At 50.8% G+C, this 24,702-nt stretch overlaps 2 protein-coding genes across 2 annotated transcripts; both read right to left on the bottom strand.

Annotated features, from left to right (window-relative positions):
• Positions 1 to 935: 935 nt before the first annotated feature.
• Positions 936 to 5,862, bottom strand: LOC148813635 (HLA class II histocompatibility antigen, DP beta 1 chain-like). Its single transcript, XM_088908026.1, has 6 exons — positions 5,763 to 5,862; positions 4,365 to 4,637; positions 3,535 to 3,813; positions 2,159 to 2,275; positions 1,733 to 1,759; positions 936 to 1,388 (listed from the first exon to the last, which is right to left on the bottom strand). The coding sequence occupies exons 1-5, from the start codon at positions 5,833 to 5,835 to the stop codon at positions 1,734 to 1,736; spliced, it is 768 nt and encodes a 255-aa protein (XP_088764152.1). The 5' UTR covers positions 5,836 to 5,862; the 3' UTR covers positions 936 to 1,388; position 1,733.
• Positions 5,863 to 9,407: 3,545 nt separating this feature from the next.
• On the bottom strand, positions 9,408 to 12,155 carry LOC148813634 (H-2 class II histocompatibility antigen, A-Q alpha chain-like). The gene is made up of 4 exons (XM_088908028.1): positions 11,541 to 12,155; positions 10,668 to 10,922; positions 9,721 to 10,002; positions 9,408 to 9,534 (listed from the first exon to the last, which is right to left on the bottom strand). The coding sequence occupies exons 1-4, from the start codon at positions 11,605 to 11,607 to the stop codon at positions 9,410 to 9,412; spliced, it is 729 nt and encodes a 242-aa protein (XP_088764154.1). The 5' UTR covers positions 11,608 to 12,155; the 3' UTR covers positions 9,408 to 9,409.
• Between the last annotated feature and the right edge of the window lie 12,547 nt (positions 12,156 to 24,702).

Genomic DNA, 24,702 nt, shown 5'->3' with positions numbered 1-24,702 from the left:
GAGCATGAGGATTTTAAAGTCTACATGGAATTTGACTGGAAGCCAGTGCAAGGACTCCAGGACAGGAGTATTGTAAACACTTGCACTAGACCTGGTCAGGATTCTGGCTGCTGAATTTTGGACAGACTGCAGCTTGTTCAGAGTAGATTTAGAAACCCCAGCGAGTAGAGCATTGCAGTAGTCAATTCGAGAGAACACAAATATGTTGATAGTAGTTATAGTAGTTCAAAGGGGATGTGGCCCTACACAGCTTATATCTACCTTTCTCTACACGCTGCCCCTCATGTCTGTGAGGTAGCTTTCACAAGAATCTCCTGGACCCAGGAAGCACTTTCAACATTATCAGGAGTTTAGTGTAAATGTTCCCCATCAGGGAGTTGAGTACAGAAGATGGGAGTTCAGTACCAGGAGGGAGAAGCATCTGTGCTCAAGCAAGCGTGAAGGTCAGCGTTTAGCATGTGAATTCAGCAGGAGTTCACAGCTCCTACCACTATGTGGGTACAGAGTAGCATACAGGTTCTGCTAGCGGACTCCATCACTGTTGTTGGTAGTGGAATTGAGCAGCCAGCAGTGATGAATAAAAAGAGCTCTGTCAAATTCTTCCTGTGCAGAGGGGTACCCCCAGACTGTCCTCGCTCTGTGAAGTCCCCAGGAGAGAGGAGACAATCCCAATGATCCCCGGTAGTGCCACCAAGACAGACGGGAGCTTCACGAGCCGATTGTGATGGCTGGATGATCACACTTTCCTCCCCAATGACTGAGTAACGGAAATCTGGCAGTGTAGGTTCAGATTATAGTATTATTGGGGCCGCATGACATCTTCACTCTGAAGTTCCATTTTATTTTGCTTCTGTAACCATTTAATGACGTTTATTGTTGTCCAGACGAAACCTCACCCATCTTTAGTGCGATACTGACAGTCAGCACAAGCCATATGACCTAAAACCATTTTATTGAACTTGAAAAGTCAGAGATCAAGCAACATGTACAAGAAGTGAGAATGGCTCTTACAGCAATACGTTTTACACAAGTACTCTGAACGCCCCCAGCCAGAGAAGATTCTGTACATCGGATTGAATCAAACAAAAAAGTGCACTCCTTTCTCATCAGTACTGAAGAAAATAATAGATCTTGCTGAATCATTATCTTAAGAAAAAACATATAAACAGTTGATAAATAGAAAAATCAGGCTAATTGTGACCTGGAAATGCTATTTGGTTTATGTTCAGGAATTTGTTTATTAAATCGATTTAGAAAATAAGTGAATTGATTACAAAAATAAAGTCCACAGGCGTTAACACCAGGTCGTTCTTGTGTCCAGCTGATTCTCCACAGTTGTCTGAATGTGACTGTGCCGTGCATCCACAGTGACGTCCTCGTGCCTTTGTCTGTAGGCACAGAGAGAGAGATTTAGTGTGTACTTATTTAAAATAACAATGATGTGAAACATTGGACACTGCATTTTCGATTTGTGTTCTTACAGTCTAACGGCAACTTTAAATCAATGCCAAAATAATTCTACTGCGTTTTTTTAAAAATAAACGACAATGTCCACGTTGATTTTATTTCACTGTTTCACTCTTCTTCCTAGAATACATCTGCATGATGTCCTCTCTGATGTACTCCACTTTTTAAATAAACCGAGTCTTACCCCAGACACACTGATTGACCTGTAATGTGAAAACTGCACTAATTTCAGAAGATGGCGAGTCTGATGAGTGGGCGGTCTTACCTTAACTTGTTGGAACCAAGATGCGGCCTGTAATAGGAGCAAATGTGCTGAATTAATTAAGAGCCTTGAGGTTTTTAATGAATGAAAGTGAGTAATCAGCTGGTGTAAGTGTAATTGCTGGACATTATATCATATAGAAATAATCAGATACAAACATGAGGAAGGCTAGAATACAGTAAAGGATCAAATATATATGTTAAGTGAAGTGCTATAAAAAATGACCAATCACAATCTTCATTCTTTTGGTTGTTTTATATCCATGTAGTGGGACCCTTAAGACTTTAAAGATCAGAGACACTTTATGCAAGTTAAGTAATTTATTACTGGAGAGTGAAATGCTTGCAGCCTGTTACTTGGAGATAAAACATGTTCATATTAAGATCTGTTTTATAGGTAGATTCTGTGGCGTTGGGAATAGTTGTGTACCTGCTGATTTCTTCTTCTTGTAGTAGACCCCTCCCGCCAGGGCGATGATCAGGCCCAGGACCAGACCTGAGGTTCCGATGATGATCTTGTTCCTCTTCCCCTCCGCCAGGGAGCGATCTGGCGAGATGTTAGATTATAGTATCTTATTGTGATGCCCTGACGAGCTCCAATGCTCCTGCATCAACTCCGTCAAATTCCACGGCGCATTCCACACATGGGAAGGAGCTCGTCAAGACCCTAACGAGGTCAGGCCGGGCTCATCAGCCTCGTTAGGGAACCTCACACACACTATTTAAACCCTGAGGAACCTTTGGGTCTCTAACACATCTGTGTCTTTACTCTCTGTTCCAGGTCTTTCAGGAGCCAATCATGGGTTTTTCCAGTTTCCAGGTGCTCCCACTATTAATCACCCATCAACTCAGCACCCATATCACCCTGCATCTCACAGCCCAACTAGATCCCAGCAGGTGTGAGCCTGGTCAGTACCTGGAGGGGAGACTCCTGGGAGGAGAGCTGAGGCTGCTGCTGGGAGAGGTGTTAGTGGGGCCAGCAGGGGGCGGTCTCACCCTGCGGTCCACGTGGGTCCTAATGCCCCAGTATAGTGACGGGGACACTGGACTGTAAACAGGTGCCGTCCTTCGGATGAGACAACACCAAGGTCCTGACTCTCTGTGGTCATTAACAATCCTGGGGTGTCTCTCGAGAGGAGTAGGGGTGTTACTCCAGTGTCCTGGTCAAATACCCCCCTGGTCTTGACTCATCATGGCCTCCTGATCACCCCCCTCTCTGAACTGGCCTCATCCCTCTGCTCTCCTCCCCCTGAGAGCTGCTGTGTGTGAGAGGACTGGAGCATCATGGAACAGGCTGCCCAGCCCTGTGGTTGAAGCCGATACCCTGGCTTCTCTCCAGACACAGCTGGGTGAGCTCCTCCAGTCAGGACAGGAGGCTCTACTGTACACAGAGGGGGGTGGGGGTGTGGAACAAGCTGCCCAGCTGTGTTGTTGAAGTACAGCTCAAGACACAGCTGGATGCGATTCTGTAATCCATCAACTACTATGTACTCAACTTGATAGATGGGCTGAATGGGACCAGTCTCCTGTCCTTCTGTTCTGAATTGGTTTTCCAGGGTTTTAACTTTGGATGAATTGAAATCTGTCCCTGGGAAAAGTGTCCTTAAATAAGGAGTACTCCCAGAAAATGGGACTGATTTGAAATATGGCTATATCTCATTGCTTCTAAAATATACTGACGTAAGTTTAGACTAAATAGCCTGTTGGAATCTTACAGGTTAACAAGTGTTCTTTTATTTGTATGAAATACGTTTGTCTTTGCACTGCAGTTGCGTGTAACACTCTCCCCTCTCCTGCCCGTCTTACCCCAGTCCACCTCCAGGGGGCGCCCCAGGCTGCTGTGCTGCACCCTGCAGGTGTACCGGTCCCCGGGCTGGGGCGTGGTCTCCAGGTACACGTGCACCTGGTAGGTCCAGTCCCCGTGGGGCAGCATCTCGGAGGAGGTGACGTCCGGCTGCTCCAGGCCGTTCCTGAGCCAGGTGACGGTCATCCTGGGGGGGTAGAAGTCCATGGCGTGGCAGACCAGCAGGGTGGGGTGCTGGGAGTCCGTGTGCTTGGTGGACACCACCTTCACCCTGGGGGGCACTGCAGGGAGGCAGGAAGCTCTTTAGAACCGAGGCCACTAATAAAGTATAAAAAATAATTAAGGACACTGCGGAAATTGGTTGTCCAGTATTTACTTACCGATTGCATTCTGATCGCAAGAAGTATTTATTTTGAACTTCATTTCAATTGGAATTTCTGTTCTACGTTAATCAAAGCAGATATTTGCAAGCAGATAATGACTTCTACTCTTCATGCAAGAGTCTTCAATATTGCCATTGGTACTGTTGAGGTGTTAAAGGCCATCCGGTCTGGTACTTCGGAAGAACACCAGCCTCACAGGGGCTAGTACCCTTGTCCTGAATAGTGTGCACACACACATACTGGTCTAAAAGTTCAACTGCGGCGCCTTTGCAGGTCTGTTGTGTCTTTCTTTTTTTCAGTGTGGAATTAACTTCCTAACTTGTATCTTGCAGGCTGGCCCAGTTCCCCGACTGTAACTTCTTGTAAATCAGTTAACATAAAGGCATCTCACAAGAACGATAACAACAGTAAAGAGTCAGCGGTGATCATCAAAATAAAGTCTGGCTTACCCCTCCTGTCTGCTGTGCCGTTGCGGATGAGATTAAAGTTGCCTTTACAATATCGATCCTTGTCAGCCACCATGCTAGCCAGCCGGGCTGTGTCCTTGTTCCACTCCTCTGCGGTCCTCACCCCGTCTGCAGTGTATCCTTCAAATTTCTTGATATTGGTGTCAAAATGAACGATCTCCTCCTGGTTGAAAACATGCCTCCGCGAGTACACAACATCTTCCACACTGTCGCCACTGAAATCACAATCCATCATCCACTCATACGTGTAGGCATCTGGAAAAAAGTTCAAGGAGCTTTAGTGTTTAAAAACACTTTCATGATGCACATTATTGATGTAGCTAAAACACCATTAAGCAGATGTCTCGGGCAATCCACTCTTTTCACTCAGTGTCTCCTTCTGTAGGCCTACTGCTGATTCTTCATCAGTGAAGACTGAGAGAAGCACTGCTTTAGTACTTCAGCCATTTCTCTTTCATTGTCTGGAAGTTTGCCACTAGTATTCCAGACTGCTATAAAACTCCCCTCTTTACATTAAACATCATCTGCCAGGTGTTTTTTCATCAGGAAGTTTATATAAATATATTTTTTTCTTTTGCTGTTCTTACAATGTTCACGTATCCTTCTAATTTACATTATTATTGTTGTATTTAAAGGGAAAAAATAGTTTTATTTGGTGGCTTTTTCTAAATTAAATTTAAAATTAAACACACCCATACATTCTTCCCATTCATTTTGATTTTTGGTCAATATTTATTTTATTTATTCAATTTAAATGACAATTACATTTATACAGTTATAATTTATTTCATATCAGATATGTTTCTATATGTTCGAACAGTGTTGTGGCTTCAAAAAGAGATTGGATTTTTGTACTTTTGTGTCAAAAGGCTTTTGAGTATAATTGTTATACTGTTTGGCTTGGAAGCCTAATACTAATCAAAGCTATTTTATTGCCATAACAATCACTGTCAAATCCAAAATCAACACAACCTCAAACAGTTGTGAATGTATTTATTTTAAGCAATCTAAGTAAGTTAAGTAAAAGCTGTGTTATGTATATATGCCAAATATGAGGGATGATCTGATGTTGGAGAATAAAGTGCTACAGAGGCCATCATATCAGAAATCAGTCTAAAACGTATTGGGAAAACTAAAATTCTTTCATGTGTGTTTAACTGGTGTTTCCAGATTAAATCTGAATTTCATTCATATTCATAAATTTGGTGATTGTAAATTTAAGATGACAGATATATGCAATAAAATATATACAGTATTTGTTTCGCAGACCCTGTAAACTGCTGTAAGAGCCCTGGACTGCCTTGTTTTTATTATCATTAGTATTATTCAGGTTGTGTGAAAAATGCCCACAAAATGGAATGAAAAGTGAAGACCTCTTACCTGCTCCAAACCCAGAGAGCTGAGAGCTCAGAAGCAGAGAGAGCACAGGCAGCAGGTGATTAAACTGTTCCATGGTGACAGGACTCCGTCTGTTGCCTGACTTACATGAGTCTGAAGTGAGTGGAGGAAGAGGAACACTGAGATATACAGACCTGATCGAAAAACCTCTGCACCAATCATCTTTCTTCTCTCAATGTGTCATATGTTACTAAGAAGGGTTACTGCTTCACATCTCAATAACAGAAATATCTGTGACTGAAATGATTATTATATTGTCCAAAACTATACAAAAACCTTCTCTGCACTATCTTGATATTATAAATTAAACTGGTTAATTGGTGGCTTATTTCAGTTTCTAAATCATATCAAAGGATATATTGTTCAGCTAGTTAATGGGCTGTTAACCTTATGTTTGCCTTTTTAATTACTCTCACACAGTATCTGGATGATGTAGACAATTTGTCAATATGAGTGAGAGAGTGACTCTACAGCCCACTGTGTGGAGCCTGGTCTTCATCAGAGTGAGAACATGACTCTACAGCCCACTGTGTGGAGCCTGGTCTTCATCAGAGTGGGAGAGTGACTCTACAGCCCACTGTGTGGAGCCTGGTCTTCATCAGAGCGAGAGAGTGACTCTACAGCCCACTGTGTGGAGCCTGGTCTTCATCAGAGTGAGAGAGTGACTGCAGCCCACTGTGTGGAGCCTGGTCTTCATCAGAGTGAGAACATGACTCTACAGCCCACTGTGTGGAGCCTGGTCTTCATCAGAGTGAGAGAGTGACTCTACAGCCCACTGTGTGGAGCCTGGTCTTCATGAGAGTGAGAGAGTGACCCTACAGCCCACTGTGTGGAGCCTGGTCTTCATCAGAGTGAGAGAGTGACTCTACAGCCCACTGTGTGGAGCCTGGTCTTCATCAGAGTGAGAGAGTGACTCTACAGCCCACTGTGTGGAGCCTGCTCTTCATCAGAGTGAGAGAGTGACTCTACAGCCCACTGTGTGGAGCCTGGTCTTCATCAGAGTGAGAACATGACTCTACAGCCCACTGTGTGGAGCCTGGTCTTCATGAGAGTGAGAGAGTGACCCTACAGCCCACTGTGTGGAGCCTGGTCTTCATCAGAGTGAGAGAGTGACTCTACAGCCCACTGTGTGGAGCCTGGTCTTCATCAAAGTGAGAGAGTGACTCTACAGCCCACTGTGTGGAGCCTGGTCTTCATTAGAGTGAGAATATGACTCTGTAGCCCACTGTGCGGAGCCTGCTCTTCATCAGAGTGAGAGAGTGACCCTACAGCCCACTGTGTGGAGCCTGGTCTTCATCAGAGTGAGAGAGTGACTGCAGCCCACTGTGTGGAGCCTGGTCTTCATCAGAGTGAGAGAGTGACTCTACAGCCCACTGTGTGGAGCCTGGTCTTCATCAGAGTATGGAAAGTCTATATGAATTCTAAATTCCTGCATTATTTTTATATTATTGGAGATTGAGTATTCAGAGGCCACTCGACTAATTGTGTAACTTATCCAAGTAATTCTGTGCAGCTGAACTAACGTATGTTTGCTTCAGCAAAGTGGGTGAATATTTGTACAGTTGTTTTAGATTTTGATTTTGTTTGCAATTTTTTATGACATTTAAGTATCCAGAAAGCTATTCCTTTATATTCATTATCTCTTCTAGCTGTAATTAAAATTTAACTGGATTTCTGAAAAAAGATTAATGATTAAAAGATTAAAAATTAAAAATTAATAAATTAGTGTTATTAATAATATATAATAATAAACTTTATTTTATATAGCGCCTTTAAAGGTGGCTTCTCAAAGCGCTTTACAGGATGACAACAACAATAAACAAGAAGAATACAACAATAAACAAGAAGATTTCACAAGACAGGACACAATTACAATTACAACAATCCAACAATACCAACAGAGGAGACCGTGGAAGGCGGTATTAAGAAGAGCAGAGGGGTGAGGAACAGAGCCAGTTCAGTAAAGGCTCTTCTGAAGAAGAGGGTTTGAGTCTGGATTTGAAGGAGTTTAGAGAAGGTGACTCTCTGATATCCTTGGGCAGAGAGTTCAAGAGCTTGGGGGTAGAACAGGAGAAGACCCTGTCACCCATACAATGTAGACGGGCTTGGGGGACAGTAAGGAGGGCAGAATTTGAAGAGCGAAGGTTGCGAGGTGGGGAGCAGGGCGATAGTAGTTCAGACAGGTACTGAGGTGCCGAGCCATGCAGAGCCTTACAGGTGAGCATGAGGATTTTAAAGTCTACATGGAATTTGACCGGAAGCCAGTGCAAGGACTCCAGGACAGGAGTATTGTAAACACTTGCACTAGACCTGGTCAGGATTCTGGCTGCTGAATTTTGGACAGACTGCAGCTTGTTCAGAGTAGATTTAGATACCCCAGCGAGTAGAGCATTGCAGTAGTCAATTCGAGAGAATACAAATGTGTTGATCAGCTTTTCAGCCACAGTTAATGAAAGCATAGGGCGTAGTCTTGCGATATTTCTAAGGTGAAAAAATGATGTTTTCTATTCTAAACAGAAAATGACTCAAAATATTTTAACCACCATTGTAATCAGAATGGTTTAATTTGATTCAAGGAAAAAATACAAATGCATTTTACAATTTGTTGACCTTACAATAAGTATTAACAATATTCCAATACATGATATTTGGAAAGTTCAGCGTTGTGTGGAAACAATTAGAGTACAGCTTTGTTCTGTAAAATAAAAACCTACACAATTACTGGAAACAAAAAAATGTGTAGTCTGCATTGTAATATTCCCGAATTTATAATCAAGTCTTCCACCACTCTCATCTCTCTAAGAGTTTTTCTTCAGACAGTTTTCCATTTGAAGACACTTTATAATTTACATTTTTGGATTCTCACATTATTAATTGTTAATAATAATAATCACATAAGTAACATTATGATGATTAATAAGAGTTTAAAAGATCTGCTCACATCCATATAATCTCACATCCATTCATTCCCTAACTGCTTTATCCAGTACAGAGTCTATCCCAGTATGCACTGGGCACGGGGCAGGGACAGGACACCAGCCCATCACAGGACACACACACTCACACCAGAGACACACACACACAACACCACGGTCAATTTTCCCAGACGTTAATTAACCACAGCATGCTTTTGGACTGTGGGAGAAAGACTATGCAAATAAGGGGAACATGCAAGCTCCACACAGACAGCTCCCCAGGCTGGAATTTGACCCAGGGCCTTGAACTGACCACTGCACCTCTGTCTCACTAATCTCATGTCTTAATACATATATTTTATGCAATAACTTCATTATGAAAAAACTAAAAAAGTGTCATCATTTTTAAAAAAATACAATATATATAAACTGTGACAATATACACATCCTAAAATTCTTTTGATGTTAAATGTTAAATGTGATTTTTTCCAAAGGGGATTATATAATAAATATGATTCATTCTTGTCACTGTTTTCACAGCTGATCTTCGGAAGCAAAACATGAAAAAAACAACAAACATTTTAATCGTATATGCATAAAGTTTTGAAAGGGGAAAGCGAAATGAGAAAAATCATGTTTGGGACTGTTTGACTTGCGTCAGTTTTGTTAGTTATTGTCAAGATGACGCCGGTACCCTGTTGTCTTTCCAGTGTCTCAGTTGCAGTTGTTGCCCTTGATGAGGAAGAAGGTTCCGGCTGCCACTCCCAGCAGCCCCAGGGTCAGGCCCACCCCGCAGTACGCTGTCTCTCCCACGTCAGACTCTGTGTTCGTCTCCACCACTGTTGAGGAAGGAAATAATGTGTTTAATACCTTGAAACATACTGTAAATGCTGCTTCCTGTTACATTTATTTGATTGCATGATTATTGCATGATCAAAATGAAAAATGAAAAATACTTCATAAAAACATAAACAAATCTTGCACTTAATAAAAGAACCAGTAAGCTGCACTGTCATTTTTCTGACCGTAGATCTTGCTGTCGGGCTCAGGCAGGCCGCTGTGCTCAACGCGACAGGAGTAAATGTCTCCCAGCTGGGGGCTGAAGCTCAGGTAGGAGAAGGTTCTGAAGGTGAAGTCATCGTTGGAGTAGAGCTGGCTCTGGGTCACTCCCTCAGTCACAGGCTGGCCGTTCCTGGTCCAGGACATCTTTATCGCCATCGGGTAGAAACCAGTGGAGAAACAGATGAGGGTGTTGGGCTGTCCCACCTCCAGCAGGTCCTCAGGGTAGACCATCGTCTGGGGAGCAACTGAGAGAAGAGACATTTTTATTTTCCAACCACTTTATCCAGTACAGGGTCACAGGGCAGCTGCAGTCTATCCCAGTAAGCATTGGGCACGAGGCAGGGTACGCCCTGGACAGGACACCAGTCCAACACAGGACACACACACTCACACCAGGGCCAGTTTTCCCAGAAGCCCATTAACCCCCCAGCCAGTCTGTGGACTGTGGGAGGAAACCGGAGCCCCTGGAGGAATCACACAGGAACAGGGGGAGAACATGCAGACTCCACACAGACAGCACCCCCCCCCCCCCCAGGAACTGAACCCAGGGCCCCAGCCAACCACTGAACCACCATGCTGCCCACTTCTATGGTCTATAATTTTAGTAATAATTAGTAACAGTTCTGTTGAGTCAATTATAAATCAATGTACAGTTCAAATTTGCTAGGAAGAATTGTAACTGCTTAGGTGAAATTCCCCTCATCAGTACAAACACAATTACTTAGGAATAACAATCTAAATCTGGTGAAGTAACATGAATTATTTTGGATAATGAAGATATTATGGTAAGAACACCTATTTCATCTTCAGGCAAACAAATATAAAATACTTTACATTACTACCCTTTCAATACCACTTTCTTGTCTTTTATTGACTTTGGGGTTGAAAGTAAAAAAGTTGATTTCTTTACCTTTCTTCTCTGATGGGTATCCCGCTCCTTTTGCAAAGCCTACCACATTCTGTCTGCACACCTCCATGTTTGCCTGTGCTTGTGCCACAGTGTCAGGACCCACATACCAGTCCTGAGCGAACTCAGGGAGTCTCTGCACGCCCTCCTTCTTCACAAAGTCCACATAGAAGAGCTCGTCTTTGTCCAGCTCCATCTCATACTCAGACCGTGTCAGGTTCGTCTCGCAGGCCATGAATTGTCTTATTCTGTGTCTAACTGATGACAAAAAATATCATATTATAACTTTAAAAGGTTCCTTTTTTTGACAGAATTTATATCTGCTAATCTTATCCTGTCTTAAGTCTTATATCTGCTCATTAGGACTTGTTATCTCTTACATGCTGTATGAAATTTAAATGATTTTGATCGTACCGCGACGTTAAGTACTGTACATGACACGTTGGAAGAAGCTCTGCATTGCTGTTTGAAACTTTTTGTCTTGGTTACCTGTAAATCCTAAGTGCTTTGGGCACAATTATAAGTATCGGTAATTGTAATGATCAGTATGAGAACCCTGAAACACTGAAAATTATTTCACCGTAAACACTACTCGGACACTGGCACGAAGAACTACTCCCTGCAGAGGAGTGTCAAAAGTTCTGACTCTTCAAATAAAACAATCCTCTTTAGGAGTTGAGAACATCCTACACACTGTGAGTTTTGATATACTGTATTTTTGTATTTTTTCCTCATGGCAACAGGATGCTGATTTATATGAATATTAGTTATTAGCAATCACACAAAAATCACAGAGCAAGACGTAACGTTTATTTTACTTAATCATTCTGTTTGCTCTGAGCTACTGAACGACAGCTGACGGAACCTGTCACCTACTTTCGAGAGCCCGGGCGCCGGCCAGCGCTGCAGCCAGCGGGACGAGCAGCAGGACGAGGGGCTTCATCTTCCAGCGGAGAGGCGCGGCTGCAGTGGGAACAGTGACCAGTCGGGCTCGGGGTGGGAGTGAGGTCTCTCTCGGCTCAGCTCAGCGCTCTGCAGGGCTCGGGGTGGGAGTGAGGTCTCTCTCGGCTCAGCTCAGCGCTCTGCAGGGCTCGGGGTGGGAGTAAGGTCTCTCTCGGCTCAGCGCTCTGCAGTTTAACTGTGGTCCGCCCGCCCTCCACCAATCACAGAATTCACTGGCTGTGAGCGCGCCTGTCGCCGGGCAGGCGGAGCTCCTCTGCGCTCCTCACCCGGGCAAGACTGACAGAACAGGGGTCATGTTCTTGTTCCTGGATAACACAGGCAGGACACAGCTGAATACCCTGGTTTGTAACCGTTATTATTACTGTAAGACACAGCGTGCAGGACGGCTGTGCACTGAACATTGATAACCGGCACTAATCGATTATCTTGAGTGTCCAGGAAGCCTGAAGACTCACGCATGCCTTCATGGACATCATTTACTGCAGAGTTGGTCCATAAGCAGCATCCTGTGATGCAGGCGGCTTCTGCACCGACGGCATTGATCTAAAAGAGCTCCAGTTATTAAAATACTGACGTGTGCAGGAAAAACTCTAAAAAGCGAAGCCCGATGTGCAGATCTGCAATTAACAGTTCTCGATTCTTGTCTTGATGTCAAGAGGCACTGACTGGTTGGTCTGTCACGGTACAGATACGCCAGTTACAATTATAAGGATTGTATTCTCACTAATATTGTTACAGAAGTCCGATGATTACAACTCACCCCCAGTACTGCACCCCAGAAGCCCTTGGGGTGCAGGTCAGCACCGCTGGGCTGTTCCAGTGTCAGAGAAGGGTGGTCACAAGGTACCTTTGTTTTTGTGTCAGTTAATGAGACTTGTAAATAAATATCATATACAAATCGAAAGCTCTTCATTCAATTTGACTCTTCTACAGTTCGTTTGGCCTCGCGAGTTTCCAGTTCTAGGTGAAATTTAAACTGTGTGAAATTTAAAATGAGACACCGAGATTTGAACAACAGTATCGAAATATACAAACGAATCATTCCCCCTATTTGTACTTGGATACGGTGACTTTTGTTCACTTTTCCATTACTGGTCCTAAATCCTTGAAACCAGACCTAGAGCTCGTTTATTCCTGGATCCTGCTAGACCACAGGTCCTTCGTACGCAGGGCGTCTGTCAGTCCGATAAGGACGACGCCCTGCCACCAGACAGGCCGTATTCACAAGGAATCAAAGCCTTAGGCATTTTGTCGCAGTGCTTGGCTAGTGTTTGAAAAGGACAGGTGTACAGGCGTGCAACTCATTTCACATCTGAACTCCGACAAGGCCAGAACCGACCGCCTCCCTTTCTGAACGGCACAGGTGTTTCAGCCTTAGCTCAATGGTCCAGAAATCATGGCATCAGTGTTCAACCGGAGTCTAGAATGTGAAACTCTTCCCTGCTGTACCGGTACTTCACCCCTGCAACGCAGTGCGTATCCAGATAACTGCGATGTAGTACTTGCTGGCAGATTGACACTTGCTCTTCACAAGCTGGAGCGTGTGCAGATCCCATTTTAACTGCCTGAGCAGTCTGATCACTTGAACGTGCGATCAGTCACCTCTTTCAGCTTCCCCGCACTGGTTCCTGGTGGGTTTTTCGGAATAAGCTTTGAAATCCCGCTGTTCGCCTTTAAGGGGGTGAGAGGCTTTGGCTCCTGGCTGTGTGAGTGAGCCAATCTTAGTCCAGCATGAGGCACCGACACTGGGAGACACTGGGAGACACTGGGAATCACGGGGAGACGCTGGGAGAGACTGGGAGACACTGGGAATCAGGGGGAGACGCTGGGACACAGCGGGCAAACGCTGGGAGAGACTGGGAGACACTGGGTGTCATTAATGAAAGCAAGCAGAGGCTAAAAAGGATATTGGAAACTTCTGAACAATTGAAGAGAAACGGCCGATGTACTGAAGCAGTATTTCAGAGAAGAAGAGAAGTGTTTCGGGTTTAGGAGCACTGAAGACGAATGAGTCGCCAGGAGATTAAACAGCATTCACAGGGAATGACAGCGGCCGCAGACTGGGAGAAAGTAAACTTGTTTACTGAGTGTGAAAACAGTTTAACTCCCTTGGCTGAGGGAGATAGACTGATGTCCAGGGTGCGCTTGTGCCTGGTGCTAGCTGTTACACACCGGACACACACTCACACGCACACACACACACTCGCACCAGGGCCAGTTTTCCCAGAAGCCCATTAACCCCCCAGCCAGTCTGTGGACTGTGGGAGGAAACCGGAGCTCCTGGAGGAAACCCACAGGAACCCAGAGAGAACATGCAGACTCCACACAGACAGCACCCCCCCCCCCCCCCAGGAACTGAACCCAGGGCCACAGCAATGCTCACCACTGCGCCAACATTACATTGTTTTACAAAGCAGCATGATGGGTAAGTGTAGGACAGTGGGAAGTGCAGTCTGAGTCAGGCCCTGCGCAGGCACAGCTTTTATCTACAGTATCTGAACAGGCAGCAGAGAATCAGCGAGCAAAATACTCCAGGCTTGTCTCCTCTCCTGCACCTGATACTGTTTCTGCTGGGGTATGGATGTTTTTATAACGGTGCGTGTGTTTACGGTTAGGGGGGCCATCGGAGACCCCAGCGAGGGAACTGGGGGCCCCCCGGGCAGGACCGGGGCCTCCGAGAGACGCCAGCAGCAGCCCCGCCCCGCGGCTCGACGGATCCAGAGGGACCGGGTGGAGCTCGCTGGGCGCCTCGCTGTTCGGGACGGCCCGGGATCCTCAGGCCCAGCTGCTGGACTGTCCAGTTATAACGGGGGGGGGGGGGGGGACGCATCATGTCTCTCTTGGCCCCGCTGGGGGCTCCTGGAGGTTAAAAGTGAAAACCGTTCCTTTATTTAGGGGTGACATTTCCCTGAGTGAACGTGAGGCACTAGCAGAGTACTGGGTCCTGACAGACCCTGTCAGGGGCTCAGAGGGGTATAAACTCATCTCCACACCCTGTCCCGGGCTCAGAGGGGTATAAACTCATCTCCGCGCCCTGTCCGGGGCTCAGAGGGGTATAAACTCATCTCCACACCCCGTCCCGGGCTCAGAGGGGTATAAACTCATCTCCGCACCCTGTCCGGGGCTCAGAGGGGTATAAACTCATCTCCACACCCTGTCCGGGGCTCAGAGGGGTATAAACTCATCTCCGCGCCCTGTCTGGGGCTCAGAGGGGTATAAACTCATCTCCACACCCCGTCCCAGGCTCAGAGGGGTATAAACTCATCTCCACACCCTGTCTGGGGCTCAGAGGGGTATAAACTCATCTCCACACCCTGTCTGGGGCTCAGAGGGGTATAAACTCATCTCCACACCCTGTCCGGGGCTCAGAGGGGTATAAACTCATCTCCGCGCCCTGTCCGGGGCTCAGAGGGGTATAAACTCATCTCCGCGCCCTGTCCCGGGCTCAGAGGGGTATAAACTCATCTCCGCACCCCGTCCCGGGCTCAGAGGGGTATAAACTCATCTCCGCACCCTGTCCCGGGCTCAGAGGGGTATAAACTCATCTCCACACCCCGTCCCGGGCTCAGAGGGGTATAAACAGCTCCAGCTCCAGAGAGCCCTGTCATGAGAACCAGCTCCGCCGGCACAAACACCAGGAGCTGTGTTTCCTGCTCCTCCCAGGAGACGGGGAATTTCAGCACCCGGAGAGCTCGGAGATCTGGGAGTGTGGGGGAGGGCGGACAGGCGAGCACAACAGGAGCTCAACAGGCCGCCGTGGAGACACACCTGAGCGCGAGGAGGGGGGGACGCCCTCCCCTGGCACAGCTCCCAGCATGCCTCAGGGCTCGTCTTCCCCGGCGGCGCCCCTGCTGACCAGCCCGGCCCCGGAAAGTCCCCAGGATACCAGCAGGCCGGCCGGGTGGCACCGCCTCTCCCTGCCCAATGAGAGAGCCCCAGGCCCCGCGCGTCACTGGTCTCCGGGCAGAGAGCAGCCCGGAGCCCTGCTGCAGGTCGAGGGAGGGCTCCAGCGCCCTCTACAGGCACCGCTGCTGCTGGAGGAGGAGGAGGAGGCCCCGGGAATCTGTCCGGGCAGCCTGTTCCAGACCCCCACCACTCTTGGTGTAAAGGTGCTTCACCTGATTTCCTACCTGCGTCCTTCCCCGGCTGGTGCTTTGACTGCGAGTCCTGCAGCAGTGCTGCGGGCTGGCTGGGTCAGTGCCTGGTCACTCGTGTGACCGGCAGGGCAGGCTGTGTTATTGTCCGGCCACTTGTGTACAGAGCTGTTACCCTTCTCATACACAGATCGGTGACACCTGTACACAGGTGAGACACACAGGTGTCACCCCTGTCACACACAGAGCACAGTGACACAGATCGGTCCTGTGTGTCTCACCTGTGTACAGGAGTCACCCCTGTCACACACAGAGCACAGTGACACAGATCGGTGACACCTGTGTGCCTCACCTGTGTACAGGTGTCACCCCTGTCACACACAGTGTGCGGGTCGGTACTGTGGGCCCGTGAGTCCTGCAGGAGTGCGGGTCAGTACTGTCCTGCTGGAGTGCGGGTCAGTACTGTCCTGCTGGAGTGTGGGTCGGTACTGTGGGCCCGTGAGTCCTGCAGGAGTGCGGGTCAGTACTGTCCTGCTGGAGTGTGGGTCGGTACTGTCGGCCCGTGAGTCCTGCAGGAGTGCGGGTCGGTACTGTCCTGCGGCCCGTGAGTCCTGCTGGAGTGCGGGTCAGTACTGTCCTGCAGGAGTGCGGGTCGGTACTGTGGGCCCGTGAGTCCTGCAGGAGTGTGGGTCGGTACTGTCCTGCTGGAGTGCGGGTCGGTACTGTCCTGCTGGAGTGCGGGTAGGTTCTGTGGGCCCGTGAGTCCTGCAGGAGTGTGGGTCGGTACTGTCCTGCTGGAGTGCGGGTCGGTACTGTCCTGCTGGAGTGCGGGTAGGTACTGTGGGCCCGTGAGTCCTGCAGGAGTGCGGGTCGGTACTGTCCTGCAGGAGTGCGGGTCGGTACTGTGGGCCCGTGAGTCCTGCAGGAGTGTGGGTCGGTACTGTCCTGCTGGAGTGCGGGTCGGTACTGTCCTGCTGGAGTGCGGGTAGGTACTGTGGGCCCGTGAGTCCTGCAGGAGTGCGGGTCGGTACTGTGGGCCCGTGAGTCCTGCTGGAGTGCGGGTCAGTACGCGTGTTCAGTCAGGGTGACTCCAGGTCATGTGATCTGCTGTGCTGCTCAGGCTCACTTCTCCCTGGGAGAAAGCCCCTGCTCTCCCAGCATGCCCCTGTCCTGGTTTCTCTTCCTCGTGGCGGTACCGGGCCGGGCCGCAGGCCGGTTCTCCCGGTTCTCCAAGGGAGGCTGGGAAGTCCCTGGCGCGGGTCCAGAGAGAGAGAGGCTCCGAGCGAGTCTGCAGCGTGTGTGCGGCGTCACGGGACACCCGACCCGACCCGGCCCGGTCAGGCCCGACGCAGAACGCCACGCTGTCCAGCGTGCGGAGCCGCTCCCCCAGACCGGACCCCCCAGCCCCGGGGGGCCGGAGCCTGTGCAGGCAGGCAGGCAGGCGTGGGAGAGCTTCGCTTCAGCAGGAAGCCAAGCGAGACCGCCTGCTGACCCAGCAGGACTCCGCTGGGCTGGACTCTCTGTCCTCACACAGCGCTGACACCGCCGGGCCCCGGACCTGCCTGGGCCTGAACACCTCAGACACTCACTGACTGACCCTCCAGGACCAGGACTGGACACACACACTGACCCCTCCAGGACCAGGACTGAACACACACACTGACTGACCATTCCAGGACCAGGACTGAACACACACTGACCCCTCCAGGACCAGGACTGAACACACACACTGACTGACTGACCCCTCCAGGACCAGGACTGAACACACACACTGACTGACACCTACAGGGCCAGGACTGGACAGCCCTGCTGCAGACACACACACTGACCCCTCCAGGACCAGGACTGGACACACTGACTGACCCGTCCAGGACCAGGACTGGACACACACACTGACTGACACCTACAGGGCCAGGACTGGACAGCCCTGCTGCAGACACACACACTGACCCCTCCAGGACCAGGACTGAACACACACACTGACCCCTCCAGGACCAGGACTGGACACACTGACTGACTGACCCCTCCAGGACCAGGACTGGACACACACACTGACTGACCATTCCAGGACCAGGACCGAACACACACACTGACTGACCCCTCCAGGACCAGGACTGGACAGCCCTGCTGCAGACACACTGACCCCTCCAGGACCAGGACTGGACACACTGACTGACCCGTCCAGGACCAGGACTGGACACACACTGACTGACTGACCCCTCCAGGACCGGGACTGGACACACACACTGACTGACCATTCCAGGACCAGGACCGAACACACACACTGACTGACCCCTCCAGGACCAGGACTGGACAGCCCTGCTGCAGACACACTGACCCCTCCAGGACCAGGACTGGACACACTGACTGACCCGTCCAGGACCAGGACTGGACACACACACTGACTGACACCTACAGGACCTGAACTTGTTCCATCTAGCTTGTTAGATCGGTAGCAGACAGTGGATCTGTGTCTGGAGAGAAGCCGGGGTATTGTTCCCCACCCCCACCCCCCTCTGTGTAAATCGGCGCCCCCCCCGCTGCTCTTTAATTGACTCAATTTGACTCATCTGCGTGTGAGCGGCACGGCCGTGTGCGGAAAGACCAGATTCCGGCCTGTCAGGAACTTCGTCTCAGAAGGTGAAAGTGTGGGAGTGAAACCCGTGACCCCCCCCCCCCCAGCTCGTGACACAGCCCTGAGCCTCTTCCCTCACTGCTTCTGCGGTTGAGCCCTCGAAACAGGAACCGGGGCTGAAATGAGCTCCGAGCTCCCAGCGGCCAATCGGGCTCCGACCTGCGGCTGACATCACCGGTATCCGGGCGGAGAGCGGGCCTGAGAGCGGGCCTCAGACAGCGGACCCGGCCTGCCGCCCCTGTCCCCTGTCCCCCTGCTGGACACTGTGGGGGGGGGGGGGGCTGGGCCACAGCGCCCCCTACCAGCCGGTTCCGGAGATCCCGTTCCCAGGCCTCTCCCGGAGGGTTTTCCCAAGGAATTCCGAGGGATTCCCAGCGCTGCTCCGCGGGGACGATCCTGGGTTTCTGGAAGGCAGAGTGAGCTGTGGGAGTGGGATTGTTAACCCTTCCAGCTCAGCTGGTGATCTGATTATTATTGGTGTTGTTCTCATCCAGGCGAGAGCTGCTGTACCCTGGGACAGGGCTGTATCTCCAGTTTAAGGAATTATGTCATAGAGCTCCGAGGACCGAATGTTAGTCAATATACAATAAGACACGTTACACATGAGGGCCGTCCAGTCCTGGTCCTGGAGGGGTCGGTCAGTGTGTGTGTCCAGTCCTGGTCCTGGAGGGGTCGGTCAGTGTGTGTGTCCAGTCCTGGTCCTGGAGGGGTCAGTCAGTGTGTCCAGTCCTGGTCCTGGAGGGGTCGGTCAGTGTGTCCAGTCCTGGTCCTGGAGGGGTCAGTCAGTGTGTGTGTCCAGTCCTGGTCCTGGAGGGGTCAGTGTGCATGTCCAGTCCTGGTCCTGGAGGGGTCGGTCAGTGTGTGTCCAGTCCTGGTCCTGGAGGGGTCAGTCAGTGTGTCAAGTCCTGGTCCTGGAGGGGTCAGTCAGTGTGTGTCCAGTCCTGGTCCTGGAGGGGTCAGTGTGTCTGCAGCAGGGCTGTCCAGTCCTGGTCCTGGAGGGGTCAGTCAGTGGGTCCAGTCCTGGTCCTGGGGGGGTCAGTCAGTGGGTCCAGTCCTGGTCCTGGGGGGGTCAGTCAGTGGGTCCAGTCCTGGTCCTGGAGGGGTCAGTCAGTGGGTCCAGTCCTGGTCCTGGGGGGGTCAGTCAGTGGGTCCAGTCCTGGTCCTGGAGGGGTCAGTCAGTGGGTCCAGTCCTGGTCCTGGGGGGGTCAGTCAGTGGGTCCAGTCCTGGTCCTGGAGGGGTCAGTCAGTGGGTCCAGTCCCGGTCCTGGAGGGGCTGCTGGTGCAGAATGGCCACTGTGTGTCTCCCAGGTGGGGCAGTATTTCAGTGGGGTACAGAGTGAGATACCTTCTGGGTGTGAAACACCTGGGTTTGAAAGGCGCTATATAACTGCCAGGAATTATCATCATGTTATTAGAGTTAATAATACTGCTATTATTGTGACATATGCAGGTATGAAAGTCGCTATATAAGTGCTAGGAATTATCATCATGTTATTAGAGTTAATAATACTGCTATTATTGTGACATATGCAGGTATGAAAGTCGCTATATAAGTGCTAGGAATTATCATATACTAATATTGTTATTATGGTGAAATACTGGGGCATGTAAGGTGCTATATAAGCGCTAGGAATTATTATATACCAATATTGTCATGGTGAAATACTGGGGTGTGAAAGGCGCTATATAAATGCCAGGAACTCCTATGGGGTTATGTGTGGAGTTGTGATGACTAGAGCCGTGTGGTGGGAGATGACAGGACGCAGAAACTGATCCCCCGAGCCCGCGTCGCTGGAAACGACGCTGTAAAGTATCTCTCTTGGAGCCGATGACAAGCGCCGAGCCCACAGGCCCCACAGGCCCCCCACGCCCGGAGGCCCACAGCCGCCGGCATCACAGAAACAGGAAGTGAAAGCGCTTCGGCGGGCGGGGGCGGAACTCGCGCCGGACCGCGGGCTCGCTCGCGCAGACACAACAGACACAAGCGTACGCACCTGCCGCCCCCCTCCCGTCCAATCAGAAATCGGGCCGCCCGTGACGTCACCCGTCGTCAGGCAGACGGCGGCGCTGAGGGGACAGAGAAGGTGTCGGACCGGCCGAATGACAACCCCGTGGAAAAAAGGACGTCATCTTCCAGTTTCCCTTCCCCTACCAGGCAAGAACAATCCCCCTCCACACACACACACTGTGTAAATCGTTATTCGTGCGTGTCAGGGAGAAAGAAAGGTGGTTTTTGTCTCCCCGGTGCGGAATAAACATCCACAACGAGCGAGTTCCCTCCTCCTCCTCCTCCTTCGCCGCCATCTTGTCCGACTCGGGTGCGACGACGCCCGAGTTCAGGAGCGAGCAGGAAACAGCCCGGCCACCCACACAGCGGCGCCAAACCCGAGGAAAATACGAGCAAGGGGCACCAGATTCACACTTTCACCCAACACAGGGGCCCAGTTCGCCCGCTAGCCAGCGACCAGGGGTTTCGTACAGACGCGTCTTGACCAGAAAATCAAACAAAAACACAAAAACATCCGGGTTCCGGATGTCAAGAACAGGAGAATCAAGTCCCCTCATGTGTTATTCTGTTGGCTGTTGTTTAGCTTGGTTAGGCTTTCGGCTAGTGTGTATTGTCTGTTTAGGGTCCTGTAGCATTCCAGTTTGTGTTGTGTTTGTGTGTGTGTGTCCCAGTGTGTGAGATATTGCTGTGTGATCTGTGCTGTGATGGGCTTGAGTCTGAGTTGTGGTGCTCTAGCAGTGCTGTCCTGAGGCTGGTTGTGTGTTGTGTGTATTGTGCTGTGATGGGCTTGAGTCTGAGTTGTGGTGCTCTAGCAGTGCTGTCCTGAGACTGGTTGTGAGTTGTGTGTATTGTGCTGTGATGGGCTTGAGTCTGAGTTGTGGTGCTCTAGCAGTGCTGTCCTGAGGCTGGTTGTGAGTTGTGTGTATTGTGCTGTGATGTGGTGGAGTCTGGGTTGTGGTGCTCTAGCAGTGCTGTCCTGAGGCTGGTTGTGAGTTGTGTGTATTGTGCTGTGATGTGCTTGAGTCTGGGTTGTGGTGCTCTAGCAGTGCTGTCCTGAGGCTGGCTGGTGTCGGTGTGGCTCAGGTCAGTGAGCCTCAGGACCAGCTGGCTCAGGGGGCTCTGTTTTGGGCTCAGCTCTGGGCTCAGCAGGGCTTTGTGGTGGTAGGAATTTTGGTCGCTGTTTTTTAGGTGTAGACAATACTTTAATATTCTTTTCTGTATGTTTATCAATAGTGGGTACTGGCCTAATTTGGCCCTGCACCTGTTGTTAGGTGTTTTTCTCTGCACACAGAGGATGTTTCTACAGATCTCCATGTGCAGGGTTTCTGTGGGGTGTTTGTCCCATTGAGTGTAATCCTGGGCAATGGGTTGGATTACACTTTCAAATATTCGGAGACAGATTCTTGTTGGTGGGGTGATGTTGAAAAGCCTCCTTCTCTCTCAGTGCCTTCACTGCTCTGCTGTTCTGGGTCCAGATGGGCTGGCAGTGCCCAGGTCTGACAGTCCTGCTCCAGCAGTGCCAGGCTCTGCTGTTCTGGGTCCAGATGGGCTGGCAGTGCCCAGGTCTGACAGTCCTGCTCCAGCAGTGCCAGGCTCTGCTGCCCCTGTTCTGTGGGCGACAGCAGGACCAGGTCATCAGAGCAGTAGAGCAGGAAGTTGATCTCTGACCAGGGGCTGCAGACTGTTCCCACACTCCTGCGGACTCGCTGACAGAGATATTGATCAGTGTTGGGCTCAGGCTGCAGCCCTGTCTCCCCCCCACGACCCCGGGTGAAGAATTCTGTCCCTTTGGGTGTCCAATTCCTTCTAATTGTCTGACGCCAGGTTTGGACTGATGAAACGGGTGTTAGCGCAGGTCGCGGGCTGGCCGGTCTGCTCTGGGCTCCTGCTGCCCCCTGGTGGCGGGAGGAGGGACAGCAGCCGCCGCTGCTGGAGCACAAGCAGAAAAAAACAGTTTTAATCCATGGGAAATCGCGGGAGATACCGACTTCATATTTGTTGTGTTTAGTCATTGAAACATACTATTTCAATGGTATAATTCATTTTATTATAGACCTTGTCATACACGAGCAACGTGCAACTGAAATATAGACGGGATGTGATTGTTTTCGTTTTTAAGGGCTCGTAAAATCGGAGAGCTTGATTTCTTTCAGGCGGACACCTAGTACTACAGCGTGAGTCCTGAACAGCCGAATGTGAAAGATCTGATGTGCTTCGACGGGGAGATAGGGGGGCCACATTGTTTCATGACTGTTGTTTCAGCAAGCCATACACTGGCCAACATCAGGCCCACAGTTGCACGTTTTAGCAGTTAAAGACACCTGACAGCAAAAAAACAATCCCTGAAGTGTCATGCGTCTAGCATCAGAAGTTCAAAAGAAATGACTTGTGGAACTTTGCACTTTTTTCTGTAGAACTTGTTTTAACCGTAAAATTGGGGCCTAACCCCCCCTTTTAAAGCCTCTATATCTCAGAAACTGCTTCTACTACTAATAATAACTGCTTACACTAATATAGCGCTTTTCTGGACACTCCACTCAAAGCGCTTTACAGGTCATGGGGATCCCCTCCTGCTCCACCAGTGTGCAGCCCCACCTGGATGATGCTCCAGTCCTCTCACACACACCAGCTCTCAGGGGGAGGAGAGCAGGGTGATGGAGCCAGTTCAGAGAGGGGGGTTATTAGGAGGCCAGGACTGGTAAGGGCCAATGGGAAATGTGGCCAGGACACCGGGGTTACATCCCCACTCTTCTCCAGAGACACCCTGGGATTGTTCATGACCACAGAGAGTCAGGACCTCGGTTTGACGTCTCATCCGAAGGACGGCACCTGTTTACAGTCCGGTGTCCCCGTCACTATACTGGGGCATCAGGACCCACACAGACTGTAGGGTGAGAGCGCCCCCTGCTGGCCCCACTCACACCTCCTCCAGCAGCTGCCTCAGCTCTCCTCCCAGGAGTCTCCCCTCCAGGTACTGGCCAGGCTCCCCCAGCTGGGCTCCAGTGGGGCTGTGAGCTGGGTGAGAGCGCCCCCTGCTGGCCCCACTCACACCTCTCCCAGGAGTCTCCCCTCCAGGTACTGGCCAGGCTCCCACCTGCTGGGCTCCAGTGGTCTGTGAGCTGGGTGAGAGCGCCCCCTGCTGGCCCCACTCACACCTCTCCCAGGAGTCTCCCCTCCAGGCACTGGCCAGACTCACACCTGCTGGGCTCCAGTGGGGCTGTGAGCAGGGTGAGAGCGCCCCCTGCTGGCCCCACTAACACCTCTCCCAGGAGTCTCCCCTCCAGGTACTGGCCAGGCTCCCCCTGCTGGGCTGCAGTGGGCTGTGAGCTGGGTGAGAGCGCCTCCTGCTGGGCTCCAGTGGTCTGGGAGCTGGGTGAGAGCGCCCCCTGCTGGCCCACTCACACCTCTCCCAGGAGTCTCCCCTCCAGGCACTGGCCAGGCTCACACCTGCTGGGCTCCAGTGGTCTGTGAGCTGGGTGAGAGCGCCCCCTGCTGGCCCCACTCACACCTCCTCCAGCAGCAGCCTCAGCTCTCCCAGGAGTCTCCCCTCCAGGTACTGGCCAGGCTCACACCTGCTGGGCTCCAGTGGTCTGTGAGCTGGGTGAGAGCGCCCCCTGCTGGCCCCACTCACACCTCCTCCAGCAGCAGCCTCAGCTCTCCCAGGAGTCTCCCCTCCAGGTACTGGCCAGGCTCGCACTGCTGGGCCCCAGTGGTCTGTGAGCTGGGTGAGAGCGCCCCCTGCTGGCCCCACTCACACCTCTCCCAGGAGTCTCCCCTCCAGGTACTGGCCAGGCTCACACCTGCTGGGCTCCAGTGGGGCTGCCAGCTGGGAGCTGCAGGGTGATGTGGCTGCTGGCCGTAACGAAGATACAAGCCTGAAAGTTTGCACACGATTGTCTAATGGGGCACCGTGACACTGCTGCCTGAAAGAACGAGGCGAATCTGAGAAGGTCAGACGGGAACGTTTTCTGAAGCCCGGTGATCTGAGGCAGAGTGACCCCAGGGGAGGGTGGAACCGAATGGGAGTAGGACAGAGTAGAGGTGCTGGGGAGCAGTCGGAGCTGGGGTCAGCACGCGGCCGCCGGGTCCCCCAGTGTGAGAGTCTGGGGTCTGTCTGGGGGGAGTCTGCACGGCCTCCCCGAGTTTTGTGGGGGTGTTCTCGGGTCGATCCGCTGGTCCGGTCTGATGGGGGCTGCTTCAGAAGGATCTCCTGTTCCCTCCCGGTCGCTGCAGCCGGTCGGGATCGCAGCGTTATTTCTCCCGAACCAGAGGTGTAACGTTAAGCGCTGTTGATGGGAAACGTGGGGTGACCTTGGATCTCCGTGAGGGCGACGTCGT

Source organism: Atractosteus spatula (genome assembly GCF_055471065.1).
Source record: "Atractosteus spatula isolate fAtrSpa1 chromosome 10 unlocalized genomic scaffold, fAtrSpa1.hap1 SUPER_10_unloc_1, whole genome shotgun sequence".
NCBI classification, from domain to species: domain Eukaryota; kingdom Metazoa; phylum Chordata; class Actinopteri; order Semionotiformes; family Lepisosteidae; genus Atractosteus; species Atractosteus spatula.
This window is presented reverse-complemented; position numbering and strand designations above follow the sequence as displayed.

Excerpts from the sequence above, each read along its gene's own strand:
- LOC148813635 (XM_088908026.1), bottom strand. The coding sequence starts at position 5,835 with ATGGAACAGTTTAATCACCTGCTGCCTGTGCTCTCTCTGCTTCTGAGC. Across the intron at positions 4,638-5,762 it reads GCTCTCTGGGTTTGGAGCAG|ATGCCTACACGTATGAGTGG; the intron begins GTAAGAGGTCTT and ends ACTTTTTTCCAG. Across the intron at positions 1,760-2,158 it reads CAAGAAGAAGAAATCAGCAG|GCCGCATCTTGGTTCCAACA; the intron begins GTACACAACTAT and ends CTCCTATTACAG.
- LOC148813634 (XM_088908028.1), bottom strand. The coding sequence starts at position 11,607 with ATGAAGCCCCTCGTCCTGCTGCTCGTCCCGCTGGCTGCAGCGCTGGCC. Across the intron at positions 10,923-11,540 it reads CGGCGCCCGGGCTCTCGAAA|TTAGACACAGAATAAGACAA; the intron begins GTAGGTGACAGG and ends TTTTGTCATCAG. Across the intron at positions 9,535-9,720 it reads GCCCGACAGCAAGATCTACG|TGGTGGAGACGAACACAGAG; the intron begins GTCAGAAAAATG and ends CTTCCTCAACAG.